Here is a 16,321-nt window from a genome sequence, read left to right on the forward strand (position 1 = left end):
CCCCCCTTGCATCTCTCCAATAAAATATGAGCAGAAGGGAGATCTGTAGAAGGTCACTTCTGGGCCAAGTTTTTTTAAGAAGCTGGTGAAACTTCTCCACTCTGTCTCCTCCCATTTGCCAGGTAGAAGCAGATAATTCTGAGCCCTAGGAAATAATGGAGGCGCAAGATTAACAGACCTGGCATGTGAATCAGCAGATGGAGGATAGTTGCCAACCACGCAGGACACCTGTGGTGAGAAATAAACTATTGTATTAAATCACTGAGAGTCAGGGGGTTATTTGTTACAGCAGCTGGCATTACATTCACGAACACACTGATCCTTCCTTTCTGGCCCCAGATATCAGTAAAGCTTGAGCCTTCCTGTCATTCTGTAAAATGAACCTCTAATCCCCAACTGTGGCATTCAGGCTTTCACAGAGCAGGTCTATACAGTGGCCCAAAGTCTCTGTTTGCTAGTTAAAAGTTTTCGGCATATTTCCCTCCATTCTTTGCACAAATGTAAACCTTTCCCCATGTTCTTATGGAAGTCTTCTTCCATGTTGATAGCTGGAAGTCATTAGAGCAGACCTTGAAAGTTGCATTCCGTCTTCCACGTAGTTCAGCAGAACTTCATGTAGAGGGTCTCCTGGTTGCTGTGTAGAAGTCAGTGCTTGCTTGGGACCCATCAATCTGATTTAGGGTGGTTCGTATGCGTGTATGGGGTGTGGATGGAGAGGATGTACTCATCTCCTTGCCCCACTCTTTTGACCCCTCCATATGGGGGTGCACCTTCAGACATGATCTTTAAAGTGAGTCCCTAGTTCTCAGCTCTGATTCATGTGCTAATTACAAAGCCAAGCTAATTTCAATGAACCCCATTGACTGGACTTGGGCTGTACAAGGAGTTGGTAGGTACTAGTTGAGGATAAGGAGATACCACCTCCATCCCTTCTTGTGCTAACAACCCCCTGACTTGGAAGGGGCCTATAAAGCTACCCCTTTTTGGCAGACAGAGTCCGTTGGTTTGAATGTATATGTGCACACATGTGCATGTGCATGTGTGTGCCCATCCCATGGAGGTGTCTGATGTGACTCTCTGAATATGTTTCTGTGCATATGTGTGGGAGTGTGGCTCACACATGCGTACAAGAGAGAATCTGTGTGCAGAGTGTGTTTCTGCACATGTGACCTCTCACATGTCTGTGTGTGTGTTTTGGAAGTGTGTCTAAGTATTCACTTTTGTATGCCCCTGTATTTGAACATGAGTCCAGGTGATATAAGTTCCATGTGCCTGCTGTATCCATGTGTGTTCTGGTGAGCCTCTGAGTATGTGATGTGCATGTGTGAGTATGGATGTGTATTTTGGGGCAGATTCTGTGTGTCGATATGAGCAGTTCCCTTCCTCCCAAGTCTCCCTCAGCTCTCAGGCAATTTAACTTCATTCTTCCTGCTGTGGCTGTTTCCACTGCTTCTGTCCCCTTCTCCAGATGTTGCAATTATGTAAATGCAGCAATTAAGCGGAGTCCCCCAAACAAGCATCCCACCAGGATCCCCTTCCAGGAGCTAATGAGAGATTACAGCACATGCAGACACATACACGGTGCTATTCAGGCACCACAGGGACCACCCCCCCAGACTGCACATGCTGTGGCATGAGGGCACACAAACGGCATAGGGGGTCCCTTTGCCCACCTGCTTAATTCGCACTTATCCTTCAGATCTCAGTATAAAGACCCCCTCCTCCGGGAAGCCCTCCTGACTCCGGGGGTGGGGGAGTTGGGGGGAGAAGGGTTGGACTCTGCCTCTGGGGCCCACACCCTCTGTTTCCCCCATGAGAGCCCTGACCACTGTGGCCTGTGCTTTGTCATCAGAGCCCTTATTATTTTTCCCTGTGCTTCCCCTAGCACACTTTGACCACTATGGGCTGGCCTTCTGTCATGACAGTCCCAATCTTTCTAGCCCAAGCTTCTCCCATCCCCGCCCTGACCACGCCAGGCTGTCTAGAGATGTGTCTTTCTCCCTTTTGGAATGTGAGCTCAGTGAAGCAGGACCTGACGCTGTCTTGGTCACACTTTTACGGCAGTGTCATCCAGCACACAACAATGCTCAGAAATCCAAAGTAAATGTTGAACTAGCATCTTTGCGTCTGCCTTTCTTTGTTGCCAAATCTCTCTTTATGTCTCTAAACATGTTGGTTTCTTTGTCACACACTTGTGGTGCTGCGTGCCCTCAGTTCACCAGGTTTTGGCATAGGTGTGGTGAACAGTACCACGCACACTGCAGATGTTCCTGGTTTAGCCCAGTGGTTCTCAGTGTGGTCCCTCGACCAGCAGCATTACCATCACCTGGGAAGGTAGAAATGCAAATCAGAAACTCTGGGACTGGGGCCTGGAGATCTATGGTTAACAAGTCCTCCAGGTGATCCTGATGCAGCTAAAGTGTGAAGACCTTGGGTCTAGTTCATGCAAGTCATCCCTCTGCTTTTCCACCTCAGATCTCAGATGGCTCTCAGTACCACTCCCTCTCACCAAGGGACAGTCATCACCAAAGGGGGCAAGATTCTGTGGATAAATGCTCCAGCCTCTCTGAACTTTGCAGCAGGGAAGGAAGGGAAGCAACGACAATTCTGATGTGTTCTCAGGGTTCCTTAATGTTCCCCAGCAGAACTGAGCCCCCGTTGCCCAAAGAGGTAACCCATTCCTCGTCTGCACCTTCTATTAAATTTGTTCCTCCTCTGCCTCCCTCTTCCCCCTTCCTTGCCTATTTCCTGGGGCCATACACCAAATCAGCCAGTTCCTCTGAATTCTAATCCCAGTCTGTTTGGGATTGTCTCCAGGTATTTTCCTCTATCTCCCCCACCTCCGCCACTTCTGCAGCGTCTCTGAAATTTCTCACCCTTCTTCTGAGCATCTGAGAAACTGTATCCGCTGTGCTGGGCCAGGAGCACTGATGAACCTTTGCTAATGATTGGGAAAGGTGGACCCTAGAGCTGAGTTAATTTTAGCTGCAATTTTTCAGTACACGTAAGTGGAAGGAGCCAAAAATCTGTTCTGAAACCTTCAGCAGAGCTAGGGATGCCAGTGGGGATGTGCATTCATTCCCCCGCCCCCAACAAGGTTACTTTACTCCTCTGCTCAGCTGGGGGTTCCCGGGGGTGGTTTGTGATCAGGTCCCCCCAGGGTAGGGCCATGACCACAAGCCAAGGCTGTGCCCCCTTCGGATGAGGGTTCGCAAAAGATTAAGTCCCCCGTGCTGCTATAACCAATAGCAACGTTCCCCAGGCCAGGCTTGTAGACCACGGCCCACATTCCTCTTCCTGCAACACCATCTGCCAGGAAACATGTGGGACCCACCCCCCCATCCTCTCCTCCACTATCCTCCACAAGCATCAGCACAGGAAGACACCACTCCTGGTGAGTCATGTGTTAGTACAATTCTAGTAGGATATTCTGTGGGGCAGTGGACCTGAGTTGGGGAGAGGGGAAGGCAGTGGACATACTTTTCTGGGTCAACCCATCCAACCCCCTGCCTCTCTCCCAAGTCCTAATTTCTCCTTCCTCCATGGGATATCTGGCCAGTGTATCTTGAGGTCTAGCTCTAAATCCAGAGGGCACGGGGTCTTGGAGCCAAGTTTTCCCCTTGCAGCCAGGACAAGGAGTCTTGGGAAGGAGGAGAGTCTCCCCTCTGGCCTGAAAGATCAGGCTTGTTTCTGGGCAGGGTTCAAGAAAGGAAACTCCGCCTGAGGGAAGGACATCCCAGAGAGGTGGTGCTGAGGCACAGGGACAGGATACAGGCTTCGGTGGGGGCCGGGGGCTCTGGGATGGAGAACCACGTTCAAGGCTGTGAATGAGAACTGGACACACACATATCCACGTACCCATCCTCATAGCTGAGTTGCCCCAGGTCAGTCTGTCTCTGTCTCTGTCTCTTTCCCATTTCTCTGTCTCTCTGACTTTCTCTCTATCTCGATCTCTAACTTGTGCTGTCTCTTGTCTCTCTTTTTCTTTCTGGGTCTGTCACTGTCTCTGTATTTCCATCTCTCCTTGAATATGTGTGTCTCTTCCTATCTCTCTGTCTCTCTATCTGCCTCTCTCTCATTCTACTCCTCTCTGTCCCTCAATCTAAGCCTCCCTTTTTATCTCTGTCTTTCTCTATCTCTGTGTGCCTCTCTGTCTCAGTCTCTGTGTCTCTCTCTGTCTCTCTGACTCTCTCTTTATCCAAGGATTCTCTTTCCGAAGCAAAGCCAGAACGACTCCATGAGAGGTGAGGCCAGGGGCGCGCCTTTGAGCGAGGGGGCCTGCCTACACCTTTAAGTGCGGGCGCGCGCGGGGCCTGCGCCTTTAAGTACGGGTGCGCGCACGGCCCTGGGTTCCCGGCGAGGAGGCCGCGGGAGCGCCAGGACCCGACCCGCCTGCCCGGCCCCCGCCCGGCCCCCGCCCCGGCCCCGGCGGGGGAGGGGTCTCTGAGCACGGCCCCTCCCCCCTGCGCCCCCGCCTGTGCTGCGGTGCCCCCACCCGGCGTGTCCGTGTCTGTCCGCGCCCAGGCCTCGCCCCACCCCGGCCCCCGGGGCTGCCTGGCCGCCCCGCGCCCCCACCGCAGCCCCCCCCCCGACTCTGGGCCAGCCCCCGCCGCAGCCCGGGAAGCAAGTCGGGACGCCGTCACCCCAGATCCAGGACGCGCACCCCGAAATCGGGGGCCTGCACCCCGAGATTGGCTCCAGAGATCTGGAAACCCAAGCCTGGGAGCCTGATTTGGGGCTGGGACCCCAAGACCTGGAGCCTGAACATCAATATCTGGGGCTGAAATCTCAACATCAGTCCCTGGGACCCCAAGATTTGGAGCCGGAACCCCAAGAATTGGAATATGGACCCCAAGATTTGGAGCCTGAACCTCAAGATTTGGCATCTAAAACCCCAAATCTGGAGCTGAACTCTGAGTTCTGTGCCTGGGACCTTGAAATCTGGGACTGGATTCTCATTTCTAAACCGTGGAACCCACTATTTGGGACCCCAACCCTGAGACTTTAGGCCTCAGATTCCAAGATCTGAACCCTGGCATTCCAAAGGGCCTAAACCTGAGTTTGGGCCTGAAGTCCTTGCTGCAAACCTGAATACTGAAATTTGGGGCAAGTCTTGACTCAGAGCCCCAGTATCTGAACCCAGCACCCCAGTATCGGATCCCAAGACTGGGCTTGGGACTCAGATCTTAAACTCTCCATTTGACTGTTCAGCATCCCAGGACTGGAGCTGGGAGACCATCACTCCAAGCAACACAAACTGGGTCCTGGGTCTCTAAAATTGGACCCTTAGAGGCCCAATATTTGGAGATCTAGGATCCAAAGTATCAAGGTCTATCAAAGTATCAAGGATATCAAAGTATCAAGACTCCGTGGCCACAAATCTGAGCTGAGACACAACAGACGGTCCCTCTACAGAGGCCTTGGGGACAGAGAAGGAATGACCAGGCACCCCCTCCAGAGCCCTGACCCCTGACCCCCTTGGAGCTTGAGGACTCTGCTCCTTGGGGTGGCTTCTAGCTCAGGTAAGACTACTGGGAGACCCCATGGTGGGGAGGGACTTGGGAGGAACTTTGTGACTGGAGGTGGAGGTAAGGATTACCAGGTCCCCCTGGGCACCTTTGGAGTTTCCCCAGGAAACAGCCCCTCACAAGGCTCTGCCTCCAGCTCCTGCTCTGCTTCAAACACTCTCTGGACATTTGGCCAGCCCTGCCCCTCTCTGACCTCCTCTTCCCCAGTTGATGGCATCTCCAGGTCTGTGACCCACTCACCACCACCCCCTCCCCCCGCCACCGGCTCTCCAGCGTCTTCCTACCATCTGTCTTATTTGATCATCTCCAGCTGCCTCTCCTGTCCACCATTCTGCTCTCCAGTCTCCTTTCTCTGCCTCTCCTCTCACTGACCATCTCTATTCACCTCTCCTTTCTCTGCTTCTCCTCTCACTGACCATCTCTATTCACCTCTCCTTTCTCTGCCTCTCCTCTCACTGACCATCTCTATTCACCTCTCCTCTCTCTGATCATCTTTGACACTTCTGTCCACTGTTCTTCTCTCTGGCTACCTCTGGCCACCACTCCTCTCAGTGACCGTCTCTGTCTGCCACTTCTGTCTTTGATCATCATCTTTAACCCCCCTGTCCACAGCTTCTCTCTCCAGCCACCTCTGTCTACTGTTTCACTCAATGACCACCTTTGACATCGCTGTCCAAGGTACCTCTCTCTAATCATCTTTCAGCAGCTCTCGTGCCCGTGTCTACCCCTGACTCTAAGCCTTGACCTGTGACTGTCTCTGATCATCTGTGACATCTTTTTCTACCACTCTTCTCTCCAGCCGCTTCCATCCATCTCTCCTCTCTGACTCCCTTTATCCGTCTTTCCTCTCTCGGACCATCTTTCACCATCTCTCTTGCCCTCCACCCACTCCTGACTCCAGCTGCCAGTCTGTGACCATCCTGGCCTTTATTGACCACCTCTCTTCTCTCTGTCTCTCTTGCTCACTGGTGTTCTCTGATCATTTCTAACATCTCTGTTTGCCTTTCCTCTCTCTGATGACTTCTCCCCACACCCATCAACCTAACCAGCTGTCCCATGTCCAGCTGTCTCTGACACGTCTGTTCTCTCCTCCTCTCTCTGACTGCCTCTCTGCCTTTTGACCCTTTTGGGCCATCTTTGACCATCTCTCCTGGATCTGACCACCCCTGGCCACTTCCCCTCTCTGTCCACTTCTGATCTTCTTGACCATCTCTAACCACCTCTCTTCTCTGGTCACATCTGGCTACTTCTAATCATTCCCACCACCCTGACCAACTCTTCTCTCTTTGGCCATCTCTGAGTATCGCTCTTTGACCACGTCTAAAGCTCTCTGGCTTACCTTCTACCCACCCTGACTACTGATCCTGTTCTCTGACTGTCGCTAACCGTTTCTAATCACCTCCCTTCCCTCTGACCGTCTTTGCACATTTCTGCTCCCTGGGTTCCCCCGGGAAACATCTCTCTGAGTCTTTGACCGTCTCCTCTGGCTTTTGATCTGTCTGACCAGTCCTCTCTCTGACCATCTTTGACCAAGTCTTCTGCTCTGTGACCTTCTCTTCTGGTCTCAGACCACCCCAACCCCCTTTAGCCCCCCGCCTTCTGGCCTCAGCCCGCCCTAACTACCCCCTTCTTCCCTGCAGGCCGCCGCTGCCCGCGATGGCCGTCCTCCCTCTGCTCCTCTGCCTGCTGCCGCTGGCCCCCGCCTCGTCTCCACCCCAGCCAGCCACACCCAGCCCGTGTCCCCGTCGCTGCCGCTGCCAGACACAGTCCCTGCCCCTAAGCGTGCTGTGCCCGGGGGCAGGCCTTCTGTTCGTTCCACCCTCGCTGGACCGCCGGGCGGCCGAGCTGCGCCTGGCGGACAACTTCATCGCGACCGTGCGGCGCCGTGACCTGGCCAACATGACGGGCCTGCTGCACCTGAGCTTGTCACGCAACACCATCCGCCACGTGGCCGCCGGCGCCTTCGCTGACCTCCGCGCCCTGCGCGCTCTGCACCTGGACGGCAACCGGCTGACCTCTCTGGGTGAGGGGCAGCTGCGCGGCCTGGTCAACTTACGCCATCTCATCCTGAGCAACAACCAGCTGGCAGCCCTGGCGGCTGGGGCCCTGGACGACTGCGCTGAGACACTCGAGGACCTCGACCTCTCCTACAACAACCTCGAACAGCTGCCCTGGGAAGCGTTGGGCCGCCTGGGCAACGTCAACACGCTGGGCCTCGACCACAACCTACTGGCTTCCGTGCCCGCCGGCGCCTTTTCCCGCCTGCACAAGCTGGCGCGGCTGGACATGACCTCCAACCGCCTAACCACCATCCCACCCGACCCACTCTTCTCCCGCCTGCCGCTGCTGGCCAGGCCCCGCGGCTCCCCCGCGTCCGCCCTGGTGCTGGCCTTCGGCGGGAACCCCCTGCACTGCAACTGCGAGCTGGTGTGGCTCCGGCGGCTGGCGCGTGAGGACGACCTCGAGGCCTGCGCCTCCCCGCCGGCCCTGGGTGGCCGCTACTTCTGGGCTGTGGGTGAGGAGGAGTTTGTGTGCGAGCCCCCCGTGGTGACACACCGTTCGCCGCCCCTGGCCGTGCCTGCCGGTCGGCCAGCCGCCCTGCGCTGCCGGGCAGTGGGCGACCCCGAGCCCCGTGTGCGCTGGGTATCACCCCAGGGCCGGCTGCTGGGCAACTCGAGCCGAGCTCGCGCCTTCCCTAACGGGACGCTGGAGCTGCTGGTCACCGAGCCGGGCGATGGCGGCACCTTTACCTGCATTGCGGCCAATGCAGCTGGCGAGGCCACGGCTGCTGTGGAGCTGACCGTCGGCCCCCCGCCGCCCCCGCAGCTAGCCAACAGCACAAGCTGTGACCCCCCGCGGGACGGGGATCCTGATGCCCTCACCCCGCCCTCTGCCGCCTCGGTCTCTGCCTCCGCCAAGGCGGCTGACGCTGGGCCCCCTACCGACCGTGGCGTCCAGGTGACTGAGCACGGGGCCACAGCTGCTCTAGTCCAGTGGCCAGATCAGCGGCCTATCCCAGGCATCCGCATGTACCAAATCCAGTACAACAGCTCAGCCGACGACATCCTCGTCTACAGGTGCAGGGTCCAGGTGGCAGGCAGTTTGGGTGGGGGAGCGAGATGGAGGGAGGGTTGGAGGAACACCTACTGATACCCCAGGCTGCAGCACTGGAAATGAGGCTGCAAGGTTACAAAGGCAATCAGACAGCAGTGGTAAAAGAAATCAGGCAGAGAGGGTAAAAGAAATCTGGCAGCAGTGGTAAAAAGAAAGAAGGCAGCAAGAATAAATAGTAATCAGGCCAGAAGAGTAAAAAGGTAATTGGGGGTGAGGGGCAAAGTTGAGGGGATACAAACCAACTTAAGTAGTAAAGAGAAACCGGGTATTTCCAGATGACAGGACTAGACTCAAGCCAGTCTGCAGGAAGATAAAGAGCAGGAGAGTACACGGATCATGGGGAAAATGCAGTGAGGCAGCTTGGCTGCAAAGGAACTCAGACCAGAGGTTAAAAGGAAAATGGGGAAGGAGGTTACATAGAGATTAGGCTTTGCGTTTGTGCGGTGTGACCTGCTCCATGTGTTTGGAGTTCCAACATGGTGACATCTCAACTTTTGGTTTTCTAAATCAAATTAAACCTAGTTCAAGCTCCACCTCTGGGTGAACAGGAATGTTCAGTCGGCCACTGCTGGGGGCTCCCTTCTCCCTTCTCTTGTTGCAAACACAAAACTTGGGGTTTACACACTCCAGGAGGCGGGTTACATAACTTCTGCCCCCAAGCCGGAGAGCACATGGAACATCTGCTGTGGCCACATGTGGTCACTAGTGGTGGCTCTCATCCAGGTGTGCTGACATATCTCACCCAAGTCCAAGCTTGCATGGATGCCTGTGGACGGCTCCCTGTTCTCACTGCCAGGCTGGACCAAGGGTACAGTCCCTGACACCTGGCTGCAGAGGACTGGGCCTCCCAAGGCCTGGGGTCTTCACCTTGTAAACCCAGTACCTGGGTTCCCTGTGCTTCCCCAGAAGCCCAAACCTCAAAAGATAGTCACTTGGTTTCCTTTTCAGTCCTGGAAATCCAACGAGCTTTTTCCACTCCCTTTCGCAGACAGTGGTACTCAGTAGATTCCATGGAGGGCCCACACCTGAAAATCACACAAGTCCCATCTACCTTGCCTGGCAGGGGACAGGACAAATGCTCTCCTAGATCATCACCCTCCTAGAGATAATCATGGAGTTCCCTCATTAAAGCAGTGTAAGAATAAAACAGATTATAAAACAAGTTAAATCTCCAACAGGGTGCCATGCTACCAAAGGAAATATAGTGGAATTGGGTACTTAGGATAAAAGGGAGTGGGAAAGGTAAGGATAAATAGAAACCAGGCCAGAGAGATAAAAGAGAATCAGGGGACAGAACTGGAAAGAAATAAGGCAACAGGGAGAAAAAGAACTCAGCAGTGATGACTGAGGCACATCAGTTTAATGAAAATGGAGCCAGATGACAGGGCTCACTGGAAAGCAGGCTGTGGATATGGTAATAATAACACAGCAGCGGCAGCGGGGCTTGGGGGACATTCATCGGCAGGTTAGAAGGAAATCGGGCATCAGCACTATGGGGGGATCGGGCGGTTAGATTAGAGAGAATTCTAGGTTTAACACTAGAGGAAGGTCAGGCAGCTGGTGAAGGGGAACCAGGCACCTGCTGGAGGAAAGTCAGAGGAACAGGGAAGTTAGGTGAAGGTCTAGAGGGAGACTGGGAGGTGGGATTAGAGGGAAATTGGACGGGCGTGGCGGGGGGTATGTGGCTAGAAGGAAATGGGCATCAGGTTAGAGGGATACCAGACAGCATTCGAACAAAACTGGGTGCTGAGTTGGAGAGACGTCTGGAAGCAGGGCTGGAGGGAACTCGGTGGTGGGCTGGTGGGAAATGGGGTAGTAAACTGGAGGGACCCGGGCCGTGAGCTAGGGGAGAGGAGGGTGGGGGGACCAGCGTGAAGTCAGGCAGGAGCGTGGAGCAAAACTGGGCAGCAGAGCTAGAGGGAACTTGGGCTGCAGGCTGGTGGGAAATTGGGGGGCAGTGCAGGATGGGAACCAGGCAGTGGGGTATACAATGAAACCCCACATGGGGGACAGTGGGGCTAGCAGGAAGCTGGGCAGCAGCGCAGAGGGGAAGCGGGCAGCGGCACTAGAGGGAATTTGGGCGTTAAGGCCACAGGGAGATCACGTGGGTATTCGAGCAGCAGGAAAATGAGAGGGTGGGCTCGGGTGAAACAGGCTAACAGAGCGGAGGGATATCGGGCAGCTGATGGGTATCAGACCAAAGGGAATTCCGGCAGTGGTTACAGGGAACTCGGGGGCTAGGGTGAAATGAGACAGCGGCCTGGGGGGAAATCCTCCAGCCCGGAGGGTTGGGGCAGAGTGCCGGGTGGGTGCTGGGCAGCCGGAGACCTGACTCCCACCTGTCTCTCCCTCCAGGATGATCCCAGCCGACAGCAGCTCCTTCCTGTTGACGGACCTGGCATCAGGCCGCACCTACGACCTGTGTGTGCTAGCCGTGTACGAGGACGGCGCCACGGGGCTGACAGCCACACGGCCTGTGGGCTGCCACCGCTTCTCCACTGAGCCAGCGCTGCGGCCCTGCGGGGCCCCACACGCACCCTTCCTGGGCGGCACTATGATCATCGCACTGGGTGGTGTTATCGTGGCCTCGGTACTGATCTTCATCTTCGTGCTGCTCATGCGCTACAAGGTGCACGGTGGCCAACCCCCGGGCAAGGCCAAGGCATCTGCGCCTGTCAGCAGCGTTTGCTCCCAGACCAATGGCGCCCTGGGCCCCACGCTGGCCCCGCCGGCTCCTGAGCCGGCCGCACCCAGGGCCCACACCGTGGTCCAGCTGGACTGTGAGCCCTGGGGGCCCAGCCACGAACCCACGGGACCCTAGCTTCGCGCCCACCTCTACGGCCCTTCTGGCCCCAGGGGTAGCAGGACCCAGACACCCCGTGGGACCTGGCTTCAGACTCACCAGATTGCTCACGGTTTTTAAAACTCTGATGGGGAGGGTGTCGCGGGCACCGGGGCACAACAAGAAAGTCCTATTTTTCTAAGCTTGGGCCTGGGCCCTTGCCCTTGTCTCTGTCTGTTGGGGCTGGGGGATCGTTCAGGGGTCTGGAGCTGGGATGCCCCCTCTGGGGAGAGAACCACCCCCCAGTTCTGTCTGAAGTCCCTGGATGAGGCTGAGGATGGTTATCCCTTTAACCAACAGACATTCCTTGAGGGTCCTCTCTGGGCCTGCCCTGTGCTGGGTGATGCTGCAATGACTCAGGCAGCCCCCAGCCCTGCCCCTCAGACAGTGATAGCTCAGAGCAAGCAGAGTCGTGGTGAGGAGGGAAGCCTAGGAGACTGTAGGAGCCCAGAAAAGGGGCCTGTCTCAGCCCAGGGTGTGGTCAGGGAGGGCTTCATGAAGGAGACATGATCTGAGAATGACGTCTGAAGGAGATAAATGGGCAAAGAGCAGTGGGAAAGGTGTTCCAGGCAGAGGGACAGCCCAAGCAAGGGCTTAGGAAGTGCCAGGCACTGGGGGTGCCGTGGTACAAGTGAAGCAGGAAGGGTGGGCAGGGTTCAGGACCTCCAGGCTGAGGAGCTCAGACTCTGGCCTGATAGTACTGGGGAGCCACGGAGGAGTCTATGCAAGGGAGGGAGAGGGTCAGGTTTGGGCTTTAGGAAGATCCTTCTAGCCATTATGAGGAGGGTGGACCAGAGGAGAAGACTGAGGTTGGGAGCCTGGGTGAAACCAGGGCAGGGACCTGGGTGGGTGAGACAAGGCTGGACCGGGGCCGGCCTGGGGGAGGGCACTAGGGGGTGGGTGAGAGAGACATTCAAGAAGCTGAGTGGATGGGTTATGGAGCTGAAGGGCTGTGGGGGAGAGAAGTGTCCAGGGTAAGGCCCAGGGCTCTGGCCACGGGAGGGACAGTGGAGCTGCCCTGATACAGGACCGGGGAGGAGGGGCAGGTTTGGGGAAGATTCTGAGGCCAGTGTGGGACTTGGTGGATATGGAAGGCAGCTGTGCTCACCACTGTACCACCAGTGCCTCTGGGACTTGGTGGATATGGGGGGCCCAGAGGATGGGCATGCCACCAAGGCGTGGCAGCCAGGAGGCCTTAGGACCCCTGGTCTAAGACTGGAACTGGGGACAGAAATGAGGGCTCTGTCAGCTGTGATGGGGAACTGAGGCCACCAAATTCTCCATATTTAAGGGACAGGCAAATAAAACCCTAGACTAAAAAACAAAGACTAAATAGGAGCAGTAGGTGAAGGGATGGATTGAAGCAAACCAGGCAAGTCAGACCCAAGTGACTCTTGTGTTTAATGATATCAAGGCTGCGGTGACCTCAGCGAGGGCAGTGTTAGGGGATCAGCTGGGCAGTTGCCAAATCCAGCTGATCTGCGAGTAGGAGGGAAGAAATTGTAGACAGGGAGTGTAGACCCTGTGGTTCTCGGGGTCTAGAGCCTGGTTCAGGTTGATCTGGGCCTTTCTGCCCCACGTCTCTCCAGGGCTGGTCGTCACTCAGTCTAGGTCTGCTCTAGGCTCCCCAACTCAGACACCAGGCCTGGAGGTTTGCAGGACTAAACCCTGGGCCTTGGAAATGATGAGCCTCACTGGAGATCCAGGAATGGGATTGGCAGTAAGAGGATAGCGCTCCCTGACTTCAGGCCACCTGTAGTGGTGCAGAGGCAGAGATGTGGAGGGAACTCGGGTCCTGTCATTCTTCTCTGAAGTGATGTGTGAGGGGCATGGTGAAGAGAGCCCAAGACTGGATGGGCCATTCTCATGATCTGGCTCACTTGACTTGTCCTCGTGGGATAACATCCTAGATTCTGGCGAAGCTTTCTAGATGGGTGTAGGCCTTGGAAATGATCCTACGTCGGCCAAGGGAACAACCTAAGTGCCAGGGACCTGATCTGACTCCTGAGCCCTCCAGCAGCATCCAGAGTCCTCCTTCTTCTTGTTTGTTACCGTCGGTGGCTGAGGTCAGGCGAAGCCATCAGGGAGAGCGAGGTGTCTTGGGTAAAAGGGCCCAGGGGGTGGGAGGATGGGATGGATACCTAGCGCCCGCTACAAAATACCAGTTGCTGCCATGAGGGGGAGCCAGAGCGTGCCATCCCTCAACCCTCCTTTTAAAATTTGAACAATTTATTGCGTGCCCACTGTGTGCAACGTGCTGGGGATTCAATACTGAACAAATAACAGGCCTGTCCTGCCCTCCCATATCTCACCATTTGGTGGGGGAAACAAGGGTCAAATTAGCAAGTGTAAAGCACGTATGGTGACAAGACAGGTCATGCAGGAGAGAGCCTTGGAACCGTGAGACCCTATAGCCAGGGGACTTGACCCAGGAAGAAAGGTTGAAGGAGGCTTCCTGGAGGAAGTAACGTCTCTGCTGAGATGCTCAGGTTGGAGTTAACTACACAATGGGTGGAAAGGGACATTCCATACAAATGGAACAGCACTGCAGGAGGCCAGGGGGCTGGAGTGGGGTGAGGAAAAAGGGAATGATGCCGTGTTGAGGCTGGAGAGCAAGGGGCAGATGATGCAGGACCCTGTAGGTGGCTTGGAGGAGCCTGGGTTTTATTCTCAGTGGCACGAGAAGCCATTGGAGGGTTTTGAGCAGTGAGGAGAGTAGTGCTCCCTGATCTCAAGGAAGCTGGCAGTTCTGTTTGCATGTTCAGGACAAAGGTGAAGCACAGAGACCAGGGAGGAGGCTACAGTGATGGTCCAGGCCGAAAAGTGGCCGGATGAGTTTGGGACCTGAAGTGGATGGATTCAGAGATTTGAAGCTACCTCACCAGAGGCCTCCATCCCCTACACAGAAGGGGACAGTGTGGACCACTGTCCAGCTACCCTGTTCTCAGGCTAGATTGCAGAGACTGGGAAGAAGAGTTGTAGAGCCTAGGTCTCTGATATCCAAGGACCCATTCCTTAGAAGGGGGAGCTGACTTCCCTATAGTGCAGGAATTAAGGACCTTTTCTAGGTTCAAGTGCTAGGACTGAGGCCATGGCTTGTCGGGGGGAATGTGGACACAGGAAATGCAGGCCCAGAAGGCGGACATACACCCAGTGGCAGCTTATTACACATTCAGAAGTCGGAGGTGGGAGGAGGCCCATGGGGGCAGGCTGGTCCCTCTAACGTGGTCCCCTTCTGCCTCCTGCACAGGATGCCTGGACCATCCCCCACCCCCAGGCAGAAACAATACAACTGTGGACAAATGGTGACGTGTCTGGAATTTAAAGTTAAAATGTAGCTTGTCCAACATTGCCTGGCTGAGTCCACCAGTTTCCTGAGCTCAGAGAGCGCTATTCTTTCCACTGTCCATCCTCCATCTGGCTTTGAGGATGCCCTGCACATTTTTGAGACCAGCTTTCCTGGGGCCAAAGCTCCAGGCTATTGGAGCATTTTCCTGAAGACACTGTAGTCCTGATACCAGGACTCTCCCCCGTCTGGGTCCTGCCAGATCCAACCCGTGTGTCTGGGTGTGGCTAATCCCCCACAGGCCCTGAGTGTCTGGACATACCTGTGATCCCTTGAGAAGCCTCAGCCAATGCCAAGCCTTCACAGCTCTTTATCTGGGCACATATGTAGGAGAATCAGACAAAGGGTGCTCAGAAAAGGGATGTTTCTTTTCTAGGTTGAACTTGGGCATGGCTCCTGCCTTTGGTCCCTCCCTGATCATGCCTCACAAAAGCAAGGTTAAGTATCAAAGCTCAGTGTTGCCCTGACCTGTGCAGAGTGATGCTGGGAACACAGTGGTGACCAACACAGCCCCAGATCCTGCCCTCATAGAGTTCAAGTCTGGTGGAGGAAGTAAACAGCAAACAATGGCAGCTCAGAGTGGTCAGGGCTGGGATGGGGGAAGCACAGGCAAAAATGATTAGGGCCTGTTTAAGCCCAAGGGACTCTGGGAGCCCAGAAGGGGCTCCTAACTGAGCCTGGAACGGGAGGTGGGGAGAATCCAAGATTTCCTGAAGGCAGGGCCGGCTTCATGGCAGCGTGCCCTGTGTTTAAAAGGACGCTGTGCTTGGCTGATGCCCTGCTATCACCATCATGAAAGTCTTAATGATTTTTGAACAAGGGACTCCGCATTTTCACTTTGCACTGGGCCCTGCACACTTGAAGGATATACAAAGAGAGCCGGGAGAAGAGAGGGTCTTCCAAAGAGAGAGAACATTGTATGCAAAAGATAGGAAGGGAAGAGAGAGGATTGTGCCCTTGGAGAGCTGGCCAAAGTTCCGTGTAGCTGGAGCACAGAGTGCGAGAAGGGGGGACGGTGACAGGTGAGCTTAAGAAGTGGGCGGACGCCTGCTGCCAGGCTTACAAACTGTGACTCCACGCCAGGGGCACTGGAGCCACAGGAGGGGCAGGATCTGGTTTGGACCTTAGGTCTATGGTGGGGAGGGTGGGGAGGGGTACATGGCACAGAACAAGGTCAAGGTGGGAGGCTCATTTGCCTTAGGAGGGGTTGGGAGTGTCTGGCCACTGGTTAGGCTTTTGAAGAGCCTTGAATGCTTGGGTGACAGACACCCCAGTGTACCAGGAGACTGGCTGGGGAGATTCCACAGCTGCAGGCTGAACCCAGAGCTTCGTTTTCACTTGAAGATTTTCAGTGTTGAGGGTGGGAGGGGAGTACACAAGGGTAGGTTAAAGGGTGTCACTGGTAAGTACTTGAAAACCTTTTTATATGAGAACTCACATGCATAGACTGATGGAGGTGAATGCAAAATTGATGAGAATTTAGAGTATAAA

General features: G+C 55.3%; 1 protein-coding gene across 1 annotated transcript; it reads left to right on the forward strand.

Annotated features, from left to right (window-relative positions):
- The first annotated feature begins 4,360 nt into the window (after nt 1-4,360).
- Nucleotides 4,361-11,609, forward strand: LRFN3 (leucine rich repeat and fibronectin type III domain containing 3). The gene is made up of 3 exons (XM_081216837.1): nt 4,361-5,522; nt 7,169-8,605; nt 10,998-11,609. Exons 2-3 carry the CDS (start codon nt 7,185-7,187, stop codon nt 11,461-11,463), a joined length of 1,887 nt encoding a protein of 628 aa, XP_081072963.1. The 5' UTR covers nt 4,361-5,522; nt 7,169-7,184; the 3' UTR covers nt 11,464-11,609.
- Nucleotides 11,610-16,321: the final 4,712 nt, after the last annotated feature.

The sequence above is a fragment of the Mesoplodon bidens genome, assembly GCF_964165515.1.
Source record: "Mesoplodon bidens genome assembly, chromosome: 18".
Taxonomy (NCBI): domain Eukaryota; kingdom Metazoa; phylum Chordata; class Mammalia; order Artiodactyla; family Ziphiidae; genus Mesoplodon; species Mesoplodon bidens.